The sequence below is a fragment of the Phyllobates terribilis genome, unplaced genomic scaffold (genome assembly GCF_046119375.1).
Source record: "Phyllobates terribilis strain yellow unplaced genomic scaffold, ASM4611937v1 Scaffold_11__3_contigs__length_659146591, whole genome shotgun sequence".
Taxonomy (NCBI): domain Eukaryota; kingdom Metazoa; phylum Chordata; class Amphibia; order Anura; family Dendrobatidae; genus Phyllobates; species Phyllobates terribilis.
In genome coordinates this window covers 38332382-38350898 of record NW_027362771.1, presented here as the reverse complement: position 1 = coordinate 38350898, position 18517 = coordinate 38332382, and the positions used below count along the sequence as shown (strand labels likewise).

At 42.8% G+C, this 18517-nt stretch overlaps 1 protein-coding gene across 1 annotated transcript in view; it reads right to left on the bottom strand.

Moving 5' to 3' along the window:
• LOC141165533 (organic cation/carnitine transporter 2-like) overlaps positions 1-18517 on the bottom strand; it is a 60439-nt gene that overhangs the window by 31512 nt on the left and 10410 nt on the right. The window contains exons 2-3 of the mRNA XM_073651206.1: positions 9320-9423; positions 1918-2072 (exon numbers count right to left, since the gene is read on the bottom strand). Coding sequence (XP_073507307.1) covers positions 1918-2072; positions 9320-9423 — 259 coding nt within the window. The remainder of the gene's footprint in view (positions 1-1917; positions 2073-9319; positions 9424-18517) is intronic.

Here is an 18517-nt window from a genome sequence, read left to right as displayed (position 1 = left end):
TATAAGTTATAATAAATACTGAGGTTTTTAGAAAGATAAAGTGTAAAGAGATGCCTCTGGGAACATGACAATGGGGGTTTCCACAAATGAGGAATGGGCAAATACTCTAAAATAATGGAAGTTTTTAAATATGATTTACAGTTTGGTTCAACTGATGTTTGTGGAAGGATTACATGACTCATTTTCTTTTTTTTGTTCAAAAGAGGAGCTCACCTATTTGCACTAGATATGGAGATGACACAGCAACTTACATCCACAAGTTATGGTCGTGTTTGGTTACTAGGGAGTCAAAAATACTAAGACAAATCTATGAAAAGTGATGGTCTTGGTTCCCGCTGACCCTTCCATTTGTGTGCTAGGTGTCACTGGGTGACAGGGCTCAACTAAGATTGAGCCCAAGAAACGAAAAATTAATATCTGAACTTTTACTTTTTGCCAGCTAACCATTGCAAGGATCTGGGCTAGTATCACGGATCCACTTACTGAGACCCGGGTCAACGTTATAGCTATGAGAAATCATCAAGAAATGACTGAAGCGATACAGATGCAAGGCACATGCTTAGACTATGGTAGGACAGTTTCTTCTGATGTAGTGAGTTCTTTTTAGTCATTTTCTATTCCTTCTCTCCAAATGGGATTTGCATTGTTTTTTGTTTTGACAGTTTGATCAAATTGCTGTCTCTGTGGATATTGTTTAATTATGGGCGTAAAATAAAGTTTAATATAAAAAAGAAGAAGGAAGCAACACTTTGTGTACATCTTCAGGACTCCAAATGTTATGGGCATCCTCTGATCAGCATGAGGCACAAGAAATGGCACTGAGCTACAACATGGAGGGGAATTGTTAAAGTGAGCTACACAAATCCCAAACAGATCTACAAATGTCTACAAACAAATAGTAGAAATGAAGAATATCCTAGCTAATGGAGTCTACTGATTTATAATGAGGCCCACTGATACTGAACAAGGTGTCTGCAGTTTTTACCTGCTAGTATAGGGTTAATCTGCAGGTAAATTGTGTTAAAATCAGGCCTGGCTGCCTTGTTTAAGCAGCGGCTGCAGATAGAAAATGAAGTTAGCCACTTGCTTCTAGTCACCCGGGCAGTGCAAGGAGCTGTTACAGTCACAGCTCACTACATAGTGAGGAAGCTGTAATCACGACCTGGCACATTGACTGACAGCCTGCTCTGCAGTGTGTGTGTGCACAGCAGACTGTCAATCAAGGGATTAGTGTGTGATTATGACCACACTTAGTGTGTAGTGAGTAGTGACTGTAACAGCTCCCTGCACAGCTCCGGGCGGCTACAGGGAGAATAGAACTTCATTTTCGTTCTGTAGCCATTGCTTAAACAAGGCAGCCATGCCTGATTTTAACAGTATTTACCTGCAGATTAATCAGGAATATAGCATTTTTTAGACATGACAGGTTCCCTTTAACTCTGTTTTTCCCATTAAAACTTTGGGCCTATACTAGTGGGCCTCATTATAAGTCAATAGTATCCATTGGTTGCTGAAGCCCCAAAGCAGATGTGAACAAAGCCTTAACTAGGATATTTATCTCTACTATTATTTTGTAGATATTACTAGATCTCTTTGGGACCTGTCCAGCTAGATTTAACAATCTCCGTCCACGCAATAAGTTAATTTTCTCCCTGTAACCGCTGCTCCAATAAGGTAACCAGCAGGATTTTACCGCCATTTATTTGCAGATGAACCCCAAAAGTGTTTGGCCATGACAGGTTGGGTTTATATACATCACTATTTCTCCCATCAAAAACAACGGCATCCGCAAAACAGGCTCATAGGCAGATATAATCATAGCCTAAATATTCTGTATGTATGTTGGGGAGTGAGGGGGATGAAATAAGCACATACATTATACAGAACAGGAAAATAAGACCCATAGTCATGTCTTACCAAGAATGAAAGCTGCCACATAATTGGAGATTTGTCCCATCCCAACAACGAGGAACAGCACACTAAACATTTCCCAGTTGACAGAGAACACTTGCACTATGCTGAATCCAGTCTGCACAGCCATGGTAATAAACAGGACCTTCTTCCTTCCAAACCTGTGGACGAGTTGGTAAAATGTCACTTTACACAATTCTACAGTTACTATAATATGTCAAACATTTCAGCCAGTAAGAATCAAAAGTAACATGCAACCTAACTTTAATATATCAATATGACTGAGAGCAAAGTGGAGAGGCCACCATACACATTCGGTTCAAGTCATCAGAACCCACCAATATCCAAGGGATAGGCAGGGCATGTGCTGTGTATGGGGGTCTTCCAACTCATCCCCGACAGATGATGCTGGGAGATAAAAATAGGCAAGTTGAAATACATATTCTTCATCCTTTTGTCCTCTGCGGCAAAAGGCGATGCCAGAGCTGTCTGGCAGCAGTTTATTCCAGCTTTCACTGAAAACACATGAACCATCTATTGAGCGTTACCATGTATGGTGCAGTTATAGTTACATAGGTTGAAAAAAGACCATGTCCATCAAGTTCAACCTTTCTTCACCTTGAGAGAGAGATACTCCTTGGACTGCCTCATACATGTGTATGGGCACCTTTAGTCTGCCATCTACTCTGAGCAATGGTAAAACTGGATGGCAACATGGGATGTAAAAATACCACATACTGATGCCGCTAAATGAGCTAACGACACAGATGTCAACACGTAGTCAAAGTGCTGCTGCCACTATTATTGTGGACCTGCCATGAATCCACATAAGTCTATTGCAGATATTCTAGCAATCTTCTCTAGTCTTAACCTTGGCCTGTGTCATAGACTGGCCAATGTTATTCCCAGGCATCCTGCCAGGATTGCACACCAAGGTTATCATGGGTGTAGTATTGCCAACAAATGGCTATATAATAATGTCTGTTTATGAAGTCTGTGTAGTCCACGCAGGAGACAGGTTGAAACATTGTAGGATTCAGGTTTCCTGCGGATAGGAGACATTAGTACATGGGTGATGATTAGGGATGAGCAAGCACTAAAATGCTCGGGTGCTCGTTGCTCGGGTCGAGCATATCATAATGCTCGAGTGCTCGAGCCGAATAACAAGCCCAATGTAAGTCAATGGGAAACTCAAGCATTTTAACGGCAGACCCCTGGTCTGCAGGGGTCCTAAAAATTGGCCACGTCGATGGAAACGGTGCTAAAATGATATGGGAACAGCATGTGGAAGAACCCTGGAAGCATCTCTGACTCCCAGGTTACTGACTTGTATACAAGGCAAAAAAAAAAAAAAATGCTTCTCCACACCTTGGGCTACGTTCACATGTAGCGTTTTTGATGCATTTTTGCATTGCTTTCAACGGTGAAAAATACATTCACCGGTAAATGTAATTTTAACATTTTACTACCTCATTTGGTCATGTGGCGTGTGAGACATGATCAGACACATCCATACAGTGCTGAAATTACATAAGAACAGCATGGGGAAGACCCCTGGAAGCATCTCTGACTCCCAGGTTACTGCAATGAACAATGTTGTCAGGGTATTAAGCCACTTTTACGGACTCACAATAAAACATACAAAAACCAAAATGGATTTTCCTGGAAAAAATGTTAAGGAACATCCTTTTCAGGGTAATGACTTGTATACAAGGCAAAAAAAAAAAAAAAAAAAAAAAAAAATGCTTCTCCACACCTTGGGCTACGTTCACACGTAGCGTTTTTGATGCATTTTTGCATTGCTTTCAACGGTGAAAAATACATTCACCGGTAAATGTAATTTTAACATTTTACTACCTCATTTGGTCATGTGGTGTGTGAGACATGATCAGACACATCCATACAGTGCTGAAATTACATAAGAACAGCATGGGGAAGACCCCTGGAAGCATCTCTTCATCCCAGGTCACTGATATGAATAAAGAGAAAATTTCAGCTCACCAATGAGATGTAATCCCAGTCTGGCATGAAGCACGGAGTCCTCACTGCTGCACAGCGCCTGGATCAATGAGGAAGTGAAGATGGATCCAGCTCAACACTCCGGGCAATTAATTAAAATTCAACATTCTTTATTCGCAAATCCTTTTCAAAATTTGTAGCCAGTGTTCAAGAGTTTTTCACTCGAAACGCGTATTTTGATTAATTGCCCGGTGTGTTGACCTGGATCCATCTTCACTTCCTCATTTATCCCAGGTCACTGCCTAAAACCGTGGTCATCAGACGTGATCCTATATTACTGCAGCAATAATACAGATATTTTTGGCAATGTGACAAATATTAAATTCCATTTAAAATGAGCAAGGCACGCGGCAAGGGACGGGGAAGTGGACGTGATGCTGATGGTGCATGCAGAGCCGAAGCCGTGGGCAAGATGAAAGTGTGCCTGCTGAGGGAGCACAACAAGCACCCACATCATTTCGAGGTTGTTTGTTGGATAGGAGATAAATAGATAATGCTTCCAGTCAGTTCGCAACCACCACCCCGTCTTCCACACGGTCCAGTCTCAGTAGCCATGAGTGTGGACCACATTATTATTATTATAGCTTCATTTATTCCATGCCACTTTACATGTGAAAAAGAGGTATACATAGCAAAAATAACTACAATAATCTTGAACAAAAACTGGAAGGGCTCACAGTCTACAAGGGATGGGTGAGGATACAGTAGGTGAGGGTGAGGTGAGGGTCATGCAGCGGTGGTTACTGCAGGTTGTAGGCTTGTCGGAAGAGGTCAGTCTTCAGGTTCCTTTTGAAGGTTTCCACGGTAGGCGAGAGCCTGATATGTTGGGGTAGAGAGTTCCTGAGTAGGGGGGGGGGATGCACTGGAGAAATCTTGTATGCAATTGTGGGAAGAGGAGAAAACATGGGAGTAGAGAAGGAGATCTTGTGAAGATCGGAGGTGGCGTGCAGGTACCGGTAGCCTAGGTCACAGATGTATGGAGGAGACAGGTTGTGGAAGGCTTTGCATGCCAAGGTTAGGGTTTTGAACTGGAGTCTCTGGGCACTGGGGAGCCAATGAAGGGATTGACAGAGAGGAGAGGCCGGGGAATAGCAGGGGGACAGGTGGATCAGTCAGGCAGCAGAGCTTAGGATAGATTGGAGGGGTGCGAGAAGGGAGGCCACAGAGCAGGAGGTTGCAGTAGTCGAGGCGGGAGATGATGAGGGCACGTACAATTGTTTTTGCAGATTCTTGTTTGAGGAATGTGCAGATCCGGGAGATTTTTTTTTTACTTGGAGAAGGTATATTCCTCAGCAAATGCAAACACCCAGCCAAAACAGGCCACAATACTAAAGTGCCACATTTCTTGACTGCTTGCACTAGGAATTTTGCCTTTTAGGCTCGTGGAGGCGGAAGCTTTCCGCAACCTCATGGCGGTGGCTGTCCCTCAGTACTCGGTCCCCAGCCATCACTATTTCTCCCGGTGTGCTGTTCCCACCTTATACAAGCACGGGTCCCAGAACATTACCCGTACCCTCACCAAACACAGTTACTGGGAAGGACCACCTAATCACAGACACGTGGACAAGTGCTTGTGGCCAGGGACGGTAAATCTCACTGACGGACACTGGGATAATACTGTGGAAGCCGGCACCCAGTCAGACCCTGGGACGGAACAAGTCCTCCCGACGCAGAAGATTGCGGGCCCTGGGTCAATCAAGCTTCAACACAATGTTCACAAGGTAGACAGCAGCGGTGGTTGGTCTCCTAAACAAAGAGCAAACTCCTTCATGCTGATAAAGGCCACCATCCTTAGCTAGCTGGTTGTCACAAATAATTTTGATATTCGTGGCAGCTCTGATTATGCTGTAATTTAAATGTAGTTTTTTCCAGCAAGGGTTAATGTTAGTCTCTTGCTGGCAGCCTTCTGCTAATGATCAGCTGATGTTGGTTCGTGACACTCCCACCTCCCTTTAAATAGCCACATGATCCATCAGCTGACCGCTCGCTATAGTTCATTCTATGCGGACCTCTTTGAAGAAGCCAGTCTATGGAGAAGCTGTGGTGTTCATTGCTATTGCAGCAGTGAAGTTTTCTGTTGGAGAGATAAGTGTATTTTATGTTGTTATCTTCCCATTGTTTGTCTTACCTTCCTTGTGTTGTCCTATTGTAGTGGTGAGACTAGTGTTTGCAGGCCTATGCACCAGCTAGGTTAAGTCCAGGGCCAGCGAGGGCTTAAGGCCCCGTCACACATTAAGAGATCGCTAGCGAGATCGTTGATACGTCACGGTTTTTGTGACGCAATAGCGATCTCGCTAGCGATCTCGTTATGTCTGACAGGTAGCAACGATCAGGCCCCTGCTGTGAGATCGCTGATCGTTACAAAGCTTCCTGGACCATTCCGGGGTCGTTGCGCTCCCGCGGGGCAGTGTGCATCGCTGTATTTGACACCTTATCAACGACCTCGTTAGCGATTCAGAACTGAGACACGTAGGAGTGCATAAATTGAACTTTTCCGCGCCCCTCGTCCCCGATTGGTGGTCGCTACAGCGTTCTCATTTTCCGCCGTGCATAAAGAAGGCAACAGAATAGCGATTCCATCCTTTGTTTTTGACCTCTTGCTGGATTGCAGATCCTAGCAGAATTCTCCGGGCTGTTGATATCCGTTCATTCGACTGAGTCCTGATTTTGCGGATCGTTGTAGCGACCAAGGCCGCCCAATCAGAACGCAGTAATGTCCACCAATCGGAGATGAGGGGGCGCGGAAAAGTAATTTTATGCACGCCTTTGTGACACAGTACAGTCCCTATCAAGGTGTGGATCGTTGAAATAGCTGCTGTGTGAAAGCGTCCCAACGACCGCCGAGATCGTTAGTTAGATCGCTGGGGTGGCCGAAATCGTTGGGAAGTTCTGCATGTTTGACAGCTCCCCAGAGATCACGAAACGACTCTCCAGCGATCCCAAAACCGTGACGTAATAACGATCTTGCTAGTGATCTCGTTATGTGTGACGGGGCCTTTAGGCACATGATCACGCATGGGGAGCGGGGTGGGGGGGTGGTAAGAGGACCCGTCTAGGGATGATAGGGGAGCTTAGGGACAGACACAGGTTGGTGTCAGGAGGTGTCCCTTCCCTTGTTCCCTACCGCTAGGGCCCTCCTTCCCCCTCTATCTCCCGTTGCATCCGTGCGTTGTGCTGCTCGCCGGAAATCTCATTGTCGTTCTGTGACACTGGTACTTTTTTGTGGCCATGAGCTTGTCTCCAACTAGCCAGGAATACCCACTGAATTATGGCACGCCATGGTTTGGTATTCGCACCCAGTACCAGAAGCAAAGCCATCCACAATTTCCATCTCAGGAATTTTATTTGGTAGACTGGCTGCCAAAACATTAGTTTCTCACAAAGGAGCTGAAGACACTCAGTGGCAGTAGGTGCAAGTTTCTCCAGTATGATCTGTTTGTTAGATATCAGAGGGAGAACAGAATTGGGCTTTGTCAAGGTGCCAGATTGCAGATCTTAAGTCTTATAGATTGCTGTAGCCAGTCCACAGTAAAAAAAGAAGCCATAGAGTGTCCGGGAACAATCACACAGACTTTTCTTAGCCAAGGCTGCTTCTGGGTGAGAGTTGTATTTCACCACAGCCATATTCTTTAGGTCGGTGAAAGAAATGGCATAGAGGGAAACTGTGTCTACTCCGGCTGTCATTTCTCTGCCACCAGGTTCCAGCCATTGACACACAAGACTATGCCTGGCTGTATGTTCAGCGGTGAAATCCACAGATCAGCCTGCTCTGCTGCAGCTTTCAACAACTCTGCATCGGTGTGCGGTTTGTCACCTAAGCAAATTATCTTCCGTACAGCCTGTTGCCGCTTGGCCGAGGCAGTGCTTTCAGTTTGTGACTGATGTCATTTCAGAGATGGAGGCCGAAGAGGAGGAGGTGCAGGAGCTGTAGAATGTGATTACATTTTGGTTACATTAGCGAGGCTGGTTTTTATACTAAAGATCCTGCTGTGTTTTTATAGTTTGTTTTTTTACCTCTCTTCAAATGTGTATAGGAGTTTGTCCTAATTTTTGGCAGCCCTTGAATTTGCTGCATACGCAATAAAAGTATGGGAGACCCACTCCTTAATAATGGGAAGGACAATTCAAATAGATTCTATATTCTAGAATATTACCTGTCTTATCTGAAATTAGTATATATACGGGTGAGCTATCGCAGTATGGATAGCGAATTGCACCGATCCAGCCAGGTATTATTGCCTTATACTGCGTGCTGCAGAAAAAAAAAAATACAATTTTGTCATTTATTTGGCCTTATATACAAGTCATGACCCTGCAAAGAATGTTTCTTAATATTTCTTCCAGGAAAATCCATTTTAGCTTCGTTTTTGTATGTTTTATTGTCAGTCCATAAAAGTGGCATAATACTCTGACAACATTGTTCACAGATATGCTATTGGTCAGCGACCAAGTGTAAATAGGTTTGAACAACACACAACTGGCAGAATTTAAATGGAGTGTAATATTTGGCACGCTCCAAAAAATGTGACGATTATTACACCAGTAATATGGGATCACGTCTCATAACGGACAAGTTACTCTGCTTCCACAATAGAGCAATGCAAATAAAATCCAAAAAATCTGTCTGTATTCTGCTAACAAGCAAATGGAGCAGTAAACTGGTGTACTGTATTGCTTTTTAAGCAAATAATCAGGATTAAGAGCAAAAAAATTAGCCCTGATATCTAGGGCTATGGGTATCTAACAGCAGCAGACAGAACGTGCAATGGACCCTATTCTGCTGTATACACTGTCCACAAACTCTGCCTGCTTAACTCCTGCTATCACCAGTAATATATGCAGCTGGATTAGTCCTTAGAAGGACTGTTAGTTCAAATGGATATATCTTGCTGTTGAATACCTAGACTTAACTAATAAACCACCAATTCACTCTCTCACTCAGCAGCAGCTCCCTACTCTGCTTGTTTCCAGGGTAGACTGTGACAAGCATAGAGTCACTAGATCTTATATAGACCCGATAAACGCTATGCGGACAGCAAATCACTGTAATGCCACAACCAACATGGCTGCGGCATTACAGTGAGTGGCAGGCAATGCCCGCATGTTTATTTGCGGTCTAAAGAGCGCCAAACATGCGAGGTGGGGACCCGAGATGCTGGCATGAGCATCCTGGAAGTACTCGCCGAGCATCTCGAACAATGAGATGCTCGGGCGAGTACCGAGCAGTTGCGAGCACGCTTGCTCATCACTAGAGATGATGTTTGTGTACATCGATTAAGCATTATACTAGTACTAATAATACTGTACCAGGGTGAGGATCTAACCAGATATTTATTGTGAGATTCATTGGCAGGTAGGAATTACAGTAATTAATAGAAAAGCAACTTACCTGTCTGACATCTGTCCTGACACAAATGAGCCTAGCAGCACCCCCAAAAAGAAGAGCGATGACGTTAATGGCACCTTCCAGTCATTATCGCAGACGAGGTTCCACTGGAGGAACAAAATATAAAAGCTTCAGTCAAGAGGAACAATATGAAGGTTAAGATCAAACTTAATTTAAAAGGGTTATTCTGATCTTCATAAATGGCTATTGTTAGATAGTGCCTGTAAATACAAGAAATGGTGCCATTTACTCCAGATAATATCTCTTAAATGGCTGAAAATTTTTAACACTTTCCTTATATTTTTTGCTTGTAGTCTTGGAAACCCATCACCACTGCTAGACAGCAGAACATGCACAGTGCTTACAAGCTCTCTTCTATTGAACTTGTAGGCACTGTTTTGAATATGGCCAGGACTGCTAGAGGGCGCTGTTACCTCCTAATCTCAGCCAGTTCAGCACATTACTACAAGCTAGACAACATCAGTGGTTGATCTCCTAAGCAACAAGCAGTTTGAAAAAAAAAAAAGTTGATATTTCAAGAATGTCTGTAAATTTTAAAAAGCAAAAAATTGCAAAAGTGCTTGATTTTACAAGCTCTATCTTACAATATCCATCTGTGGAGATGGGAATAATCCTATAACAGCCATATTACATTTTTAGCTCTCAGTCTTGGAGACAAAGGGGACAAAGTCTAGAGCTGGAAGAATGCAGGAGCTTCCACATGGGACACTATGTTGTTTCATCACACAGCATATTATTATATACTGTATATCATAGTCATGAGTGACACAAGGGTGACCATGAAGGTATTCTTTATTTATTTTATATTGTCATATAATGGGAACAATTACACATACAGGTGAAACTATCTGATTACTCATTTGGAGCAACTTTGGCAGCAAATGTTCTCATCCTTCTCATCCTAGCAAGTAATGGCATACTGGACAAGGGAAGGCACCGGGCAGCTACAGTACAGACCAAAAGTTTGGACACACCTTCTCATTTAAAGATTTTTCTGTATTTTAATGACTTTGAAAATTGTACATTCACACTGAAGGCATCAAAACTATGAATTAACACATGTGGAATTATATACTTAAACAAAAAGTGTGAAACAACTGAAAATATGTCTTATATTCTAGGTTCTTCAAAGTAGCCACCTTTTGCTTTGATGACTGCTTTGCACACTCTTGGCATTCTCTTGATGAGCTTCAAGAGGTAGTCACCGGAAATGGTTTTCACTTCACAGGTGTGCCCTGTCAGGTTTAATAAGTGGGATTTCTTGCATTATAAATGGGGTTGGGACCATCAGTTGTGTTGTGCAGAAGTCAGGTGGATACACAGCTGATATTCCTACTGAATAGACTGTTAGAATTTGTATTATGGCAAGAAAAAAGCAGCTAAGTAAAGAAAAACGAGTGGCCATCATTAATTTAAGAAATGAAGGTCAGTCAGTCCGAAAAATTGGGCAAACTTTGAATGGGTCCCCAAGTGCAGTTGCAAAAACCATCAAGCGCTACAAAGAAACTGGCTCACATGAGGACCGCCCCAGGAAAGGAAGACCAAGAGTCACCTCTGCTTCTGAGGATAAGTTTATCCGAGTCACCAGCCTCAGAAATCACAGGTTAACAGCAGCTCAGATTAGAGACCAGGTCAATGACACACAGAGTTCTAGCAGCAGACACATCTCTTCAACAACTGTTAAGAGGAGACTTTGTGCAGCAGGCCTTCATGGTAAAATAGCTGCTAGGAAACCACTAAGGACAGGTAACAAGCAGAAGAGACTTGTTTGGGCTAAAGAACACAAGGAACGGACATTAGACCAGTGGAAATCTGTGCTTTGGTGAGGAGTCCAAATTTGAGATCTTTGGTTCCAACCACCGTGTTTGTGCGACGCAGAAAAGGTGAACGGATGGACTCTACATGCCTGGTTCCCACTGTGAAGCATAGAGGAGGAGGTGTGATGGTGTGGGGGTGCTTTGCTGGTGACACTGTTGGGGATTTATTCAAAATTGAAGGCATACTGAACCAGCATGGCTACCACAGCATCTTGCTGCAGCATGCTATTCCATCCGGTTTGCATTTAGTTGGACCATCATTTATTTTTCAACAGGACAATGACCCCAAAACACACCTCCAGGCTGTGTAAGGGCTATTTGACCAAGAAGGAGAGTGATGGGGTGCTACGCCAGATGACCTGGCCTCCACAGTCACCAGACCTGAACCCAATCGAGATGGTTTGAGGTGAGCTGGACCGCAGAGTGAAGGCAAAAGGGCCAACAAGTGCTAAGCATCTCTGGGAACTCCTTCAAGATTGTTGGAAGACCATTTCCGGTGACTACCTCTTGAAGCTCATCAAGAGAATGCCAAGAGTGTGCAAAGCAGTCATCAAAGCAAAAGGTGGCTACTTTGAAGAACCTAGAATATAAGACATATTTTCAGTAGTTTCACAATTTTTTGTTAACTATATAATTCCACATGTGTTAATTCATAGTTTTGATGCCTTCAGTGTGAATGTACAATTTTCAAAGTGATGAAAATACAGAAAAATCTTTAAATGAGAAGGTGTGTCCAAACTTTTGGTCTGTACTGTACGTACGGTAATTATTATGTGAATAGGGAAAAGAGACCAAGAGCTGAACTAAGGGGGGACGATAAGTTTTCGCAGCGTGGAGACATTGTGCATATCTCCCCAGGTTTGGGAAGTAGAGGCCTCCAGAACAATGCATCTGATCTGCCAGGAAACACTGACAATACCTTGTGTCTAGAAACTTTCCTGTGTCCCACTGGGATTAATGAGTCACCCACATGAGAGCAGGGTTGTAAATATTACTAATCCATTAGCTGGAAACCCTTTTAGTATACTACAATTATACTGTGCACTTTAGCCCCTGGAAAAGCCGATTAGATTATTCTGAAAACGTGAAAGTAGGTGAGAGTGCACCCGGCTTAGATTCAGCATTGACAGCATTGGAGATAAGCAGCAACTTGATGTTCTTGTCACCAACATGATTCTGCAAATATTGTACAATGCAAAAGCCACAATTCAGATGCAGCCACACGATAACTGATGGCCCATATATCTGGGAAACAGTCTGGTGTCCTGGCCTGCCATTATTTTGGGTGATGGATTCCCATTATCTAAAGTTTCCTTGCACAAACTTGTTTTTTCCCCCCCTTGACTGAATTTGAGAACTGCAGCATTTTTTTCAACCTTCAGCATGTCAATTCTTTCACAGTTTTGGAGTGTTTTTTCACTTATAGAAAGTAATGAGAAAATGAAAAAAATGCTAACTTTTTTTTTTTTTTTGCTGCATGTTTTTTGGTGAATAAAATTAACTTTATTAAACATGTACTGTAGACAAAGCACACTCAATCCGCAACCAAAAAAATGCTTCAAAAAATGAGTCAAAAATGCAGCAAAATGGGGGTTTTGAGCTCAGCGTTTTTACTGCCAAAAGAGCAGATTTTGGCTGCAGAAAAAAAACACAGCAAAAACATTATGTGTGAAAAAAGCCTAACTCTGGTATTTGAGCCCATTCTTAGTTTTAGGCTGTGTGCCCACTATGCGTTTTTCAAGCGTTTCCGCATAGGCAATTCCGCTGCAGAAACGCTTAAAAAACGCTTGGTAGAAGGTCTGCCATGTTCCCCAATGATAATCCGCATGTGCTGTGCAGATGCTGCAGAAATTTCCGCTGCGGGTTATCATTGCGGAAAAAAATCCTCAGCACTACCAATTATGTTGCGGAAGCGCAGCGTTTTCGCCGCCATTGACTTGCATTGGAACGCATGGAATCCGCATCGCTGCATCTGTACATGCGGATTCCATGTGTTTCAATGTGCGGATGGTACCCGGGTGTGGAAGAGAGGAGACTCTCCTCCGGACCCGGGTACCATAGTACCTGTGAAAAAAAGAATAAAATAAAAAAAATATACATTATACTTACCTTCCGATGGCCCGCGGTGTCTTTATCCGATGCGTCTCGGCTTGCCGGCAGCTCGCGGTGGACTGAAGGACCTGCCATGACGTCATTTAGTCATGTGACTTGTCAAGCGACCGCTGAGGCCGGCAGGTCCTTTAGTCTACCGCGAGCTGCCGGCAAGCCAGGACGCATCGGATAAAGACACCGGGGGCCATCAGAAGGTAAATATATATTTATTTTTTACCATTCTTTCGGTCACACTATATAAATCCATGCCGTTTGCATGGATTTATATATTGTGACCAAGTTGTTAAGCACTTTCCAAGTGATGCTAAAATCGCTTGGAAAAGCTCTTGTCAACCCGCATGCGGAAATGCATGTGACGAACGCTTCACATCTGCTTGTCCCTGGCAGGAAAAACACATGTACAATCCGCATGTACAATCCGCATGTACAATCCGCATGTGTTTTTTTTCTGCCAGGGAGATGCAGAAACGCTCAGGAAAAAATCCTGAGCATTTCTGCATCGTGTGCACATAGCCTTAGGATGAACGAGTCCAACCTTATTTCCTGCGCCGAAGGGTAAAAGACCCAATAGGATAAGAAGTTGTGTGCCAACAATGAAGGTGCCTACTCAATGCGGGCAGATCAAGACTGGCAGTATGTGTGGGGCAATATAATGTGAACATTATAAAATGTCATCGAGACCTTGTGTCTATATACAGATTAACTGGAAGTTCTTTTTTTTTTTCATCATTTACTATAACTCCTTAGTAATTTCTTGTATTGCTACTGGGCTAAGAGGAAATGACCATATGACTAAGTGGGACATGTCACGAATGATAGTTCTTCTTTCAGCAATCACGAGGCATTGTCTTATTAGCTCGACACAAAGTTCAAGGAAATAAAAGCTTATCTGAATATTCTTATCCTTCTAATAATAATAAACCTAAAACACAAACTGGATCCATATTCTTAGCTACAATGGATACACGGTGGCCTACACCACAACACAGAAAAAACTGCAAAACCTGTATAATGGGGAGAGGCGACAGTTATAATTGACCTCGGATATAGAAAACTATCGGGCCGATTCAGCTTTTCATTTGCACCTTTTTAAAGTCACTTCTTTATGTTCTCATTTGTTTTTTGTTGGCCACTCTGTGCGGGGTTAGGCTTTTCAGATGTATTCAGTTAATCAATCAATTGCAAATTTGAAAGTTTTTTTTTTGCAAGTAAACTCTAGTTCCCCCTGGAGTGATTCTGCTAAATGTACGACTTTTTTGCACTGAAGGGTCATGAAAAAAAAATCAAAAACAAGAATAATGACAATTGTGCTGTGCTGATATATTGGCCCAAATACATCACTTGTATTTTTAATTTTTTTTTAAAGGGGAATCTGTCATCAGGATTTCACCCCTCAAAACTATTTATTTGTACGGGTAGCTCTTTCAAAGACAAGTCTAGCAATACCTTTACCTAGACAGTCTTTTCCTCAATTATTGTGAAATCAGTGCAAATAAGGCTGTTTATCTAAAACCTCTGTCACACCAGCTCCTTTCCCCACCTAGCACCGCCTCCTCCTGAGGGCTTCTTTGTCTGAAGACACACAGCACAGAGGCTGTCAGTCAAGCAGGAGGAGGCGGCGCTGGGCGGGGAATAGAGCTGGAGTGACGCAGGCTTCAGATCTACCATAGCTCTTCAGTTTCATTTGCATATCAATTAAAACGCTGATTTCTTAGGAATGGAGGAACAGACTGGCCACGTAAAGGCATTGCTGGACTTGTCCTTGAAAGAGCTACATCTGCATATAAATAGTTTGGGAGATGAAATCCTGTTGATTTAAATAAGCACTCCATTCTGCCCCCTTCATGTTACACATTGACCTTCTACATTATCGTAGGTACTTTTCTCTTTGTTAAATTTCCATGCAAGGTGGAATTCCAACTAAGACAGGGGGTCCAGACTTCTTTATTCCTATGTTGTTCCATACGAAGTGATATATTGCTGATTGCTGGGGTTCCTGATGCTAAGACCTTCATTGATCCTGGCAACACGGCTCAGAGGGGCCATTCATTGTCTATGGGACTGATGGAGATGTCCCGTGGACAGTGAATGGAGCTCTGGTTGCATGCTTGTACGCTTTTCCATTCTGACAAACTACAGATAGGAGCAAAATTGAGACAACCCTTTTAAAGTTTAAAGTTCATTTGTTAATGCATGCTGGACTGCAGGGGTGTAATGAATAGACTGGTAGAAAGCTAATTAGATGTTTAAAAACATGGTGCCAATGGTTAGAGGGGCAAATTCGATAACTTGTTTTCTTTTAATGAGCAGTATGCCTGTATCAAGTATAGAATTCTAAATATCTTCATCCACATGACATTAAGGGTACAGTTATATGAAAAAGTTTGGGCACCCCTATTAATCTTAATGTTTTATAAAAATTTGTGTTTTTGCAACAGCTATTTCAGTTTGATATATGTAATAACTGTTGGACACAGTAATGTTTCTGCCTTGAAATGAGGTTTATTGTACTAACAGAAAATGTGCAATCTGCATTCAAACAAAATTTGACAGGTGCATAAGTATGGGCACCCTTATCATTTTCTTGTTTTAAATACTCCTACCTACTTTTTACTGACTTACTAAAGCACTTTTTTTGGTTTTGTAACCTCATTGAGCTTTGAACTTCATAGCCAGGTGTATGCAATCATGAGAAAAGCTACTTAAAGTGGCCACTTGCAAGTTGTTCTCCTGTTTGAATCACCTCTGAAGAGTGGCATCATGGGCTCCTCAAAACAACTGTCAAATGATCTGAAAACAAAGATTATTCAACATAGCTGTTCAAGGGAAGGATACAAAAAGCTGTCTCAGAGATTTAACCTGTCAGTTTCCACTGTGAGGAACATAGTAAGGAAATGGAAGAACACAGGGACAGTTCTTGTTAAGGCCAGAAGTGGCAGGCCAAGAAAAACATCAGAAAGGCAGAGAAGAAGAATGGTGAGATCAGTCAAGGACAATCCTCAGACCACCTCCAGAGAGCTGCAGCATCAACTTGCTGCAGATGGTGTCACTGTGCATCGGTCAACTATACAACGCACTTTGCACAAGGAGAAGCTGTATGGGAGAGTGATGCGAAAGAAGCCGTTTCTGCAAGCACGCCACAAACAGAGTCGGCTGAGGTATGCAAAAGCACATTTGGAGAAGCCAATTTCTTTTTGGAAGAAGGTCCTGTGGACTGATGAAACCAAGATTGAGTTGTTTGGTCATACAAAAAGGCGTTATGCATGGCGGCAAAAAAACACAGCATTCCAAGAAAAACACTTGCTACCCACAGTAAAATTTGGTGGAGGTTCCATCATGCTTTGGGGCTGTGTGGCCAATGCCGGCACCGGGAATCTTGTTAAAGTGGAGGGACGCATGGATTCCACTCAGTATCAGAAGATTCTTGACAATAATGTTCAAGAATCAGTGACAAAGTTGAAGTTATGCAGGGGATGGATCTTTCAGCAAGACAATGATCCAAAACACCGCTCCAAATCTACGCAGGCATTCATGCAGAGGAACAATTACAATGTTCTGGAATGGCCATCCCAGTCCCCAGACCTGAATATCATTGAACATCTGTGGGATCATTTGAAGAGGGCTGTCCATGCTCGGCGACCATCAAACTTAACTGAACTGGAATTGTTTTGTAAAGAGGAATGGTCAAAAATACCTTCATCCAGGACCCAGGAAATCATTAAAAGCTACAGGAAGCGACTAGAGGCTGTTATTTTTGCAAAAGGAGGATCTACTAAATATTAATGTCACTTTTCTGGTGAGGTGCCCATACTTATGCACCTGTCAAATTTTGTTTGAATGCAGATTGCACATTTTCTGTTAGTACAATAAACCTCATTTCAAGGCAGAAACATTACTGTGTCCAACAGTTATTACATATATCAAACTGAAATAGCTGTTGCAAAAACATCAATTTTTATAAAACATTAAGCTTAAGATTAATAGGGGTGCCCAAACTTTTTCATATAACTGTATGAGCACACGGTCAGGAGCCGCTGTGGGTTTGACCCTGTGGACTTATGCAGTGTCAAACCCGTAGCTGCCAGCGGTTACAGCATAGTGAATGGGATTTGTAGAAATCCCATGTCCACTATGCGTCTCCGTGCACCTGTGGATCACCCGTGGACAAGGACATGCGGCACGTCTTTCACAGACCGCAGCATGTCAATTTCTCTTGCAGAGTCGCTAGTCTCCACAACAGAAATTAGATCAGTACAATGTATTGAATGCGGTGAATCCGCATGGTTCAATAAACACATGCGGATTCCACTGCAGCGCTTTGGACACGGCATAAAGCCACTGATTTCAGTCGGCCATCCAATGTATCTGATTGACTCTCGATGCGGCTTACTACGCTTTCTCCATGGAGAACACAGCCCAGCATTTATTGGTATGGGGGAGTTGAGAGAAATAGCCCACAGCAGAACAAGTGTTCGGTCAACTGCTATTAAAGTGTATGGGTGTTCAAAAGGAAAACAACATACTTTTTTACTAAGATGTGTGCTTTATGGTTTTGTGTAGGACTTCAGTAATTTTGAGTTAATGTGACCATTGTTTCAGTGGACAGACATGTAAAGCTGCTGCATAGAGGAGGCTGAGTTGCCCTACCTGCACAGTGGGCTGCAGGACCCCCCACTGAAGTTATATACTCTTCTTGGTGGGAAGGCCCCTTTAAGAAATTACTTGTCAGGATGAATGCTTTTGTACTCGAGAGCCCGTTCGTGAAAACTTTCCTGTCCTCCAGCGATTCTGGCTGTCCTCAGCGGAGACACTTGCTTCTGTCATTCTGCCCTATGTTCCATATAATGAATTCCTTCTCCTGGGTTCCTAATTAGATAACAGTCTATGACGTCCTGCTTACAGTTGCTATAAATACGCTTTCCCTGCTAAATTACATGATCAACACATACAGCGGGTTGAGTGTGCATTAGCATTGGGCATTTCCAACATGAAACCAAGAACCTCTGCCAATAATAAAATGATGAATTCTGTGATTAGCTTACATCTAAAATTCTGCTCCAAACCCCAAGTCGGTATGTCCACAAGTCCTATTCTACTATTCAGTTTTCTATCTGGAGCTTTAACAGTGGCAGTAATCCGTGCTAAAATGTGGAAAAAAGTTACCTTAGTTTATCCTTAAATGTGTCTCCACAACCAAAACAACATAGAAATATTTCCAAATGTAAAACCAGAAATGGTGCAGCCAGAAAAA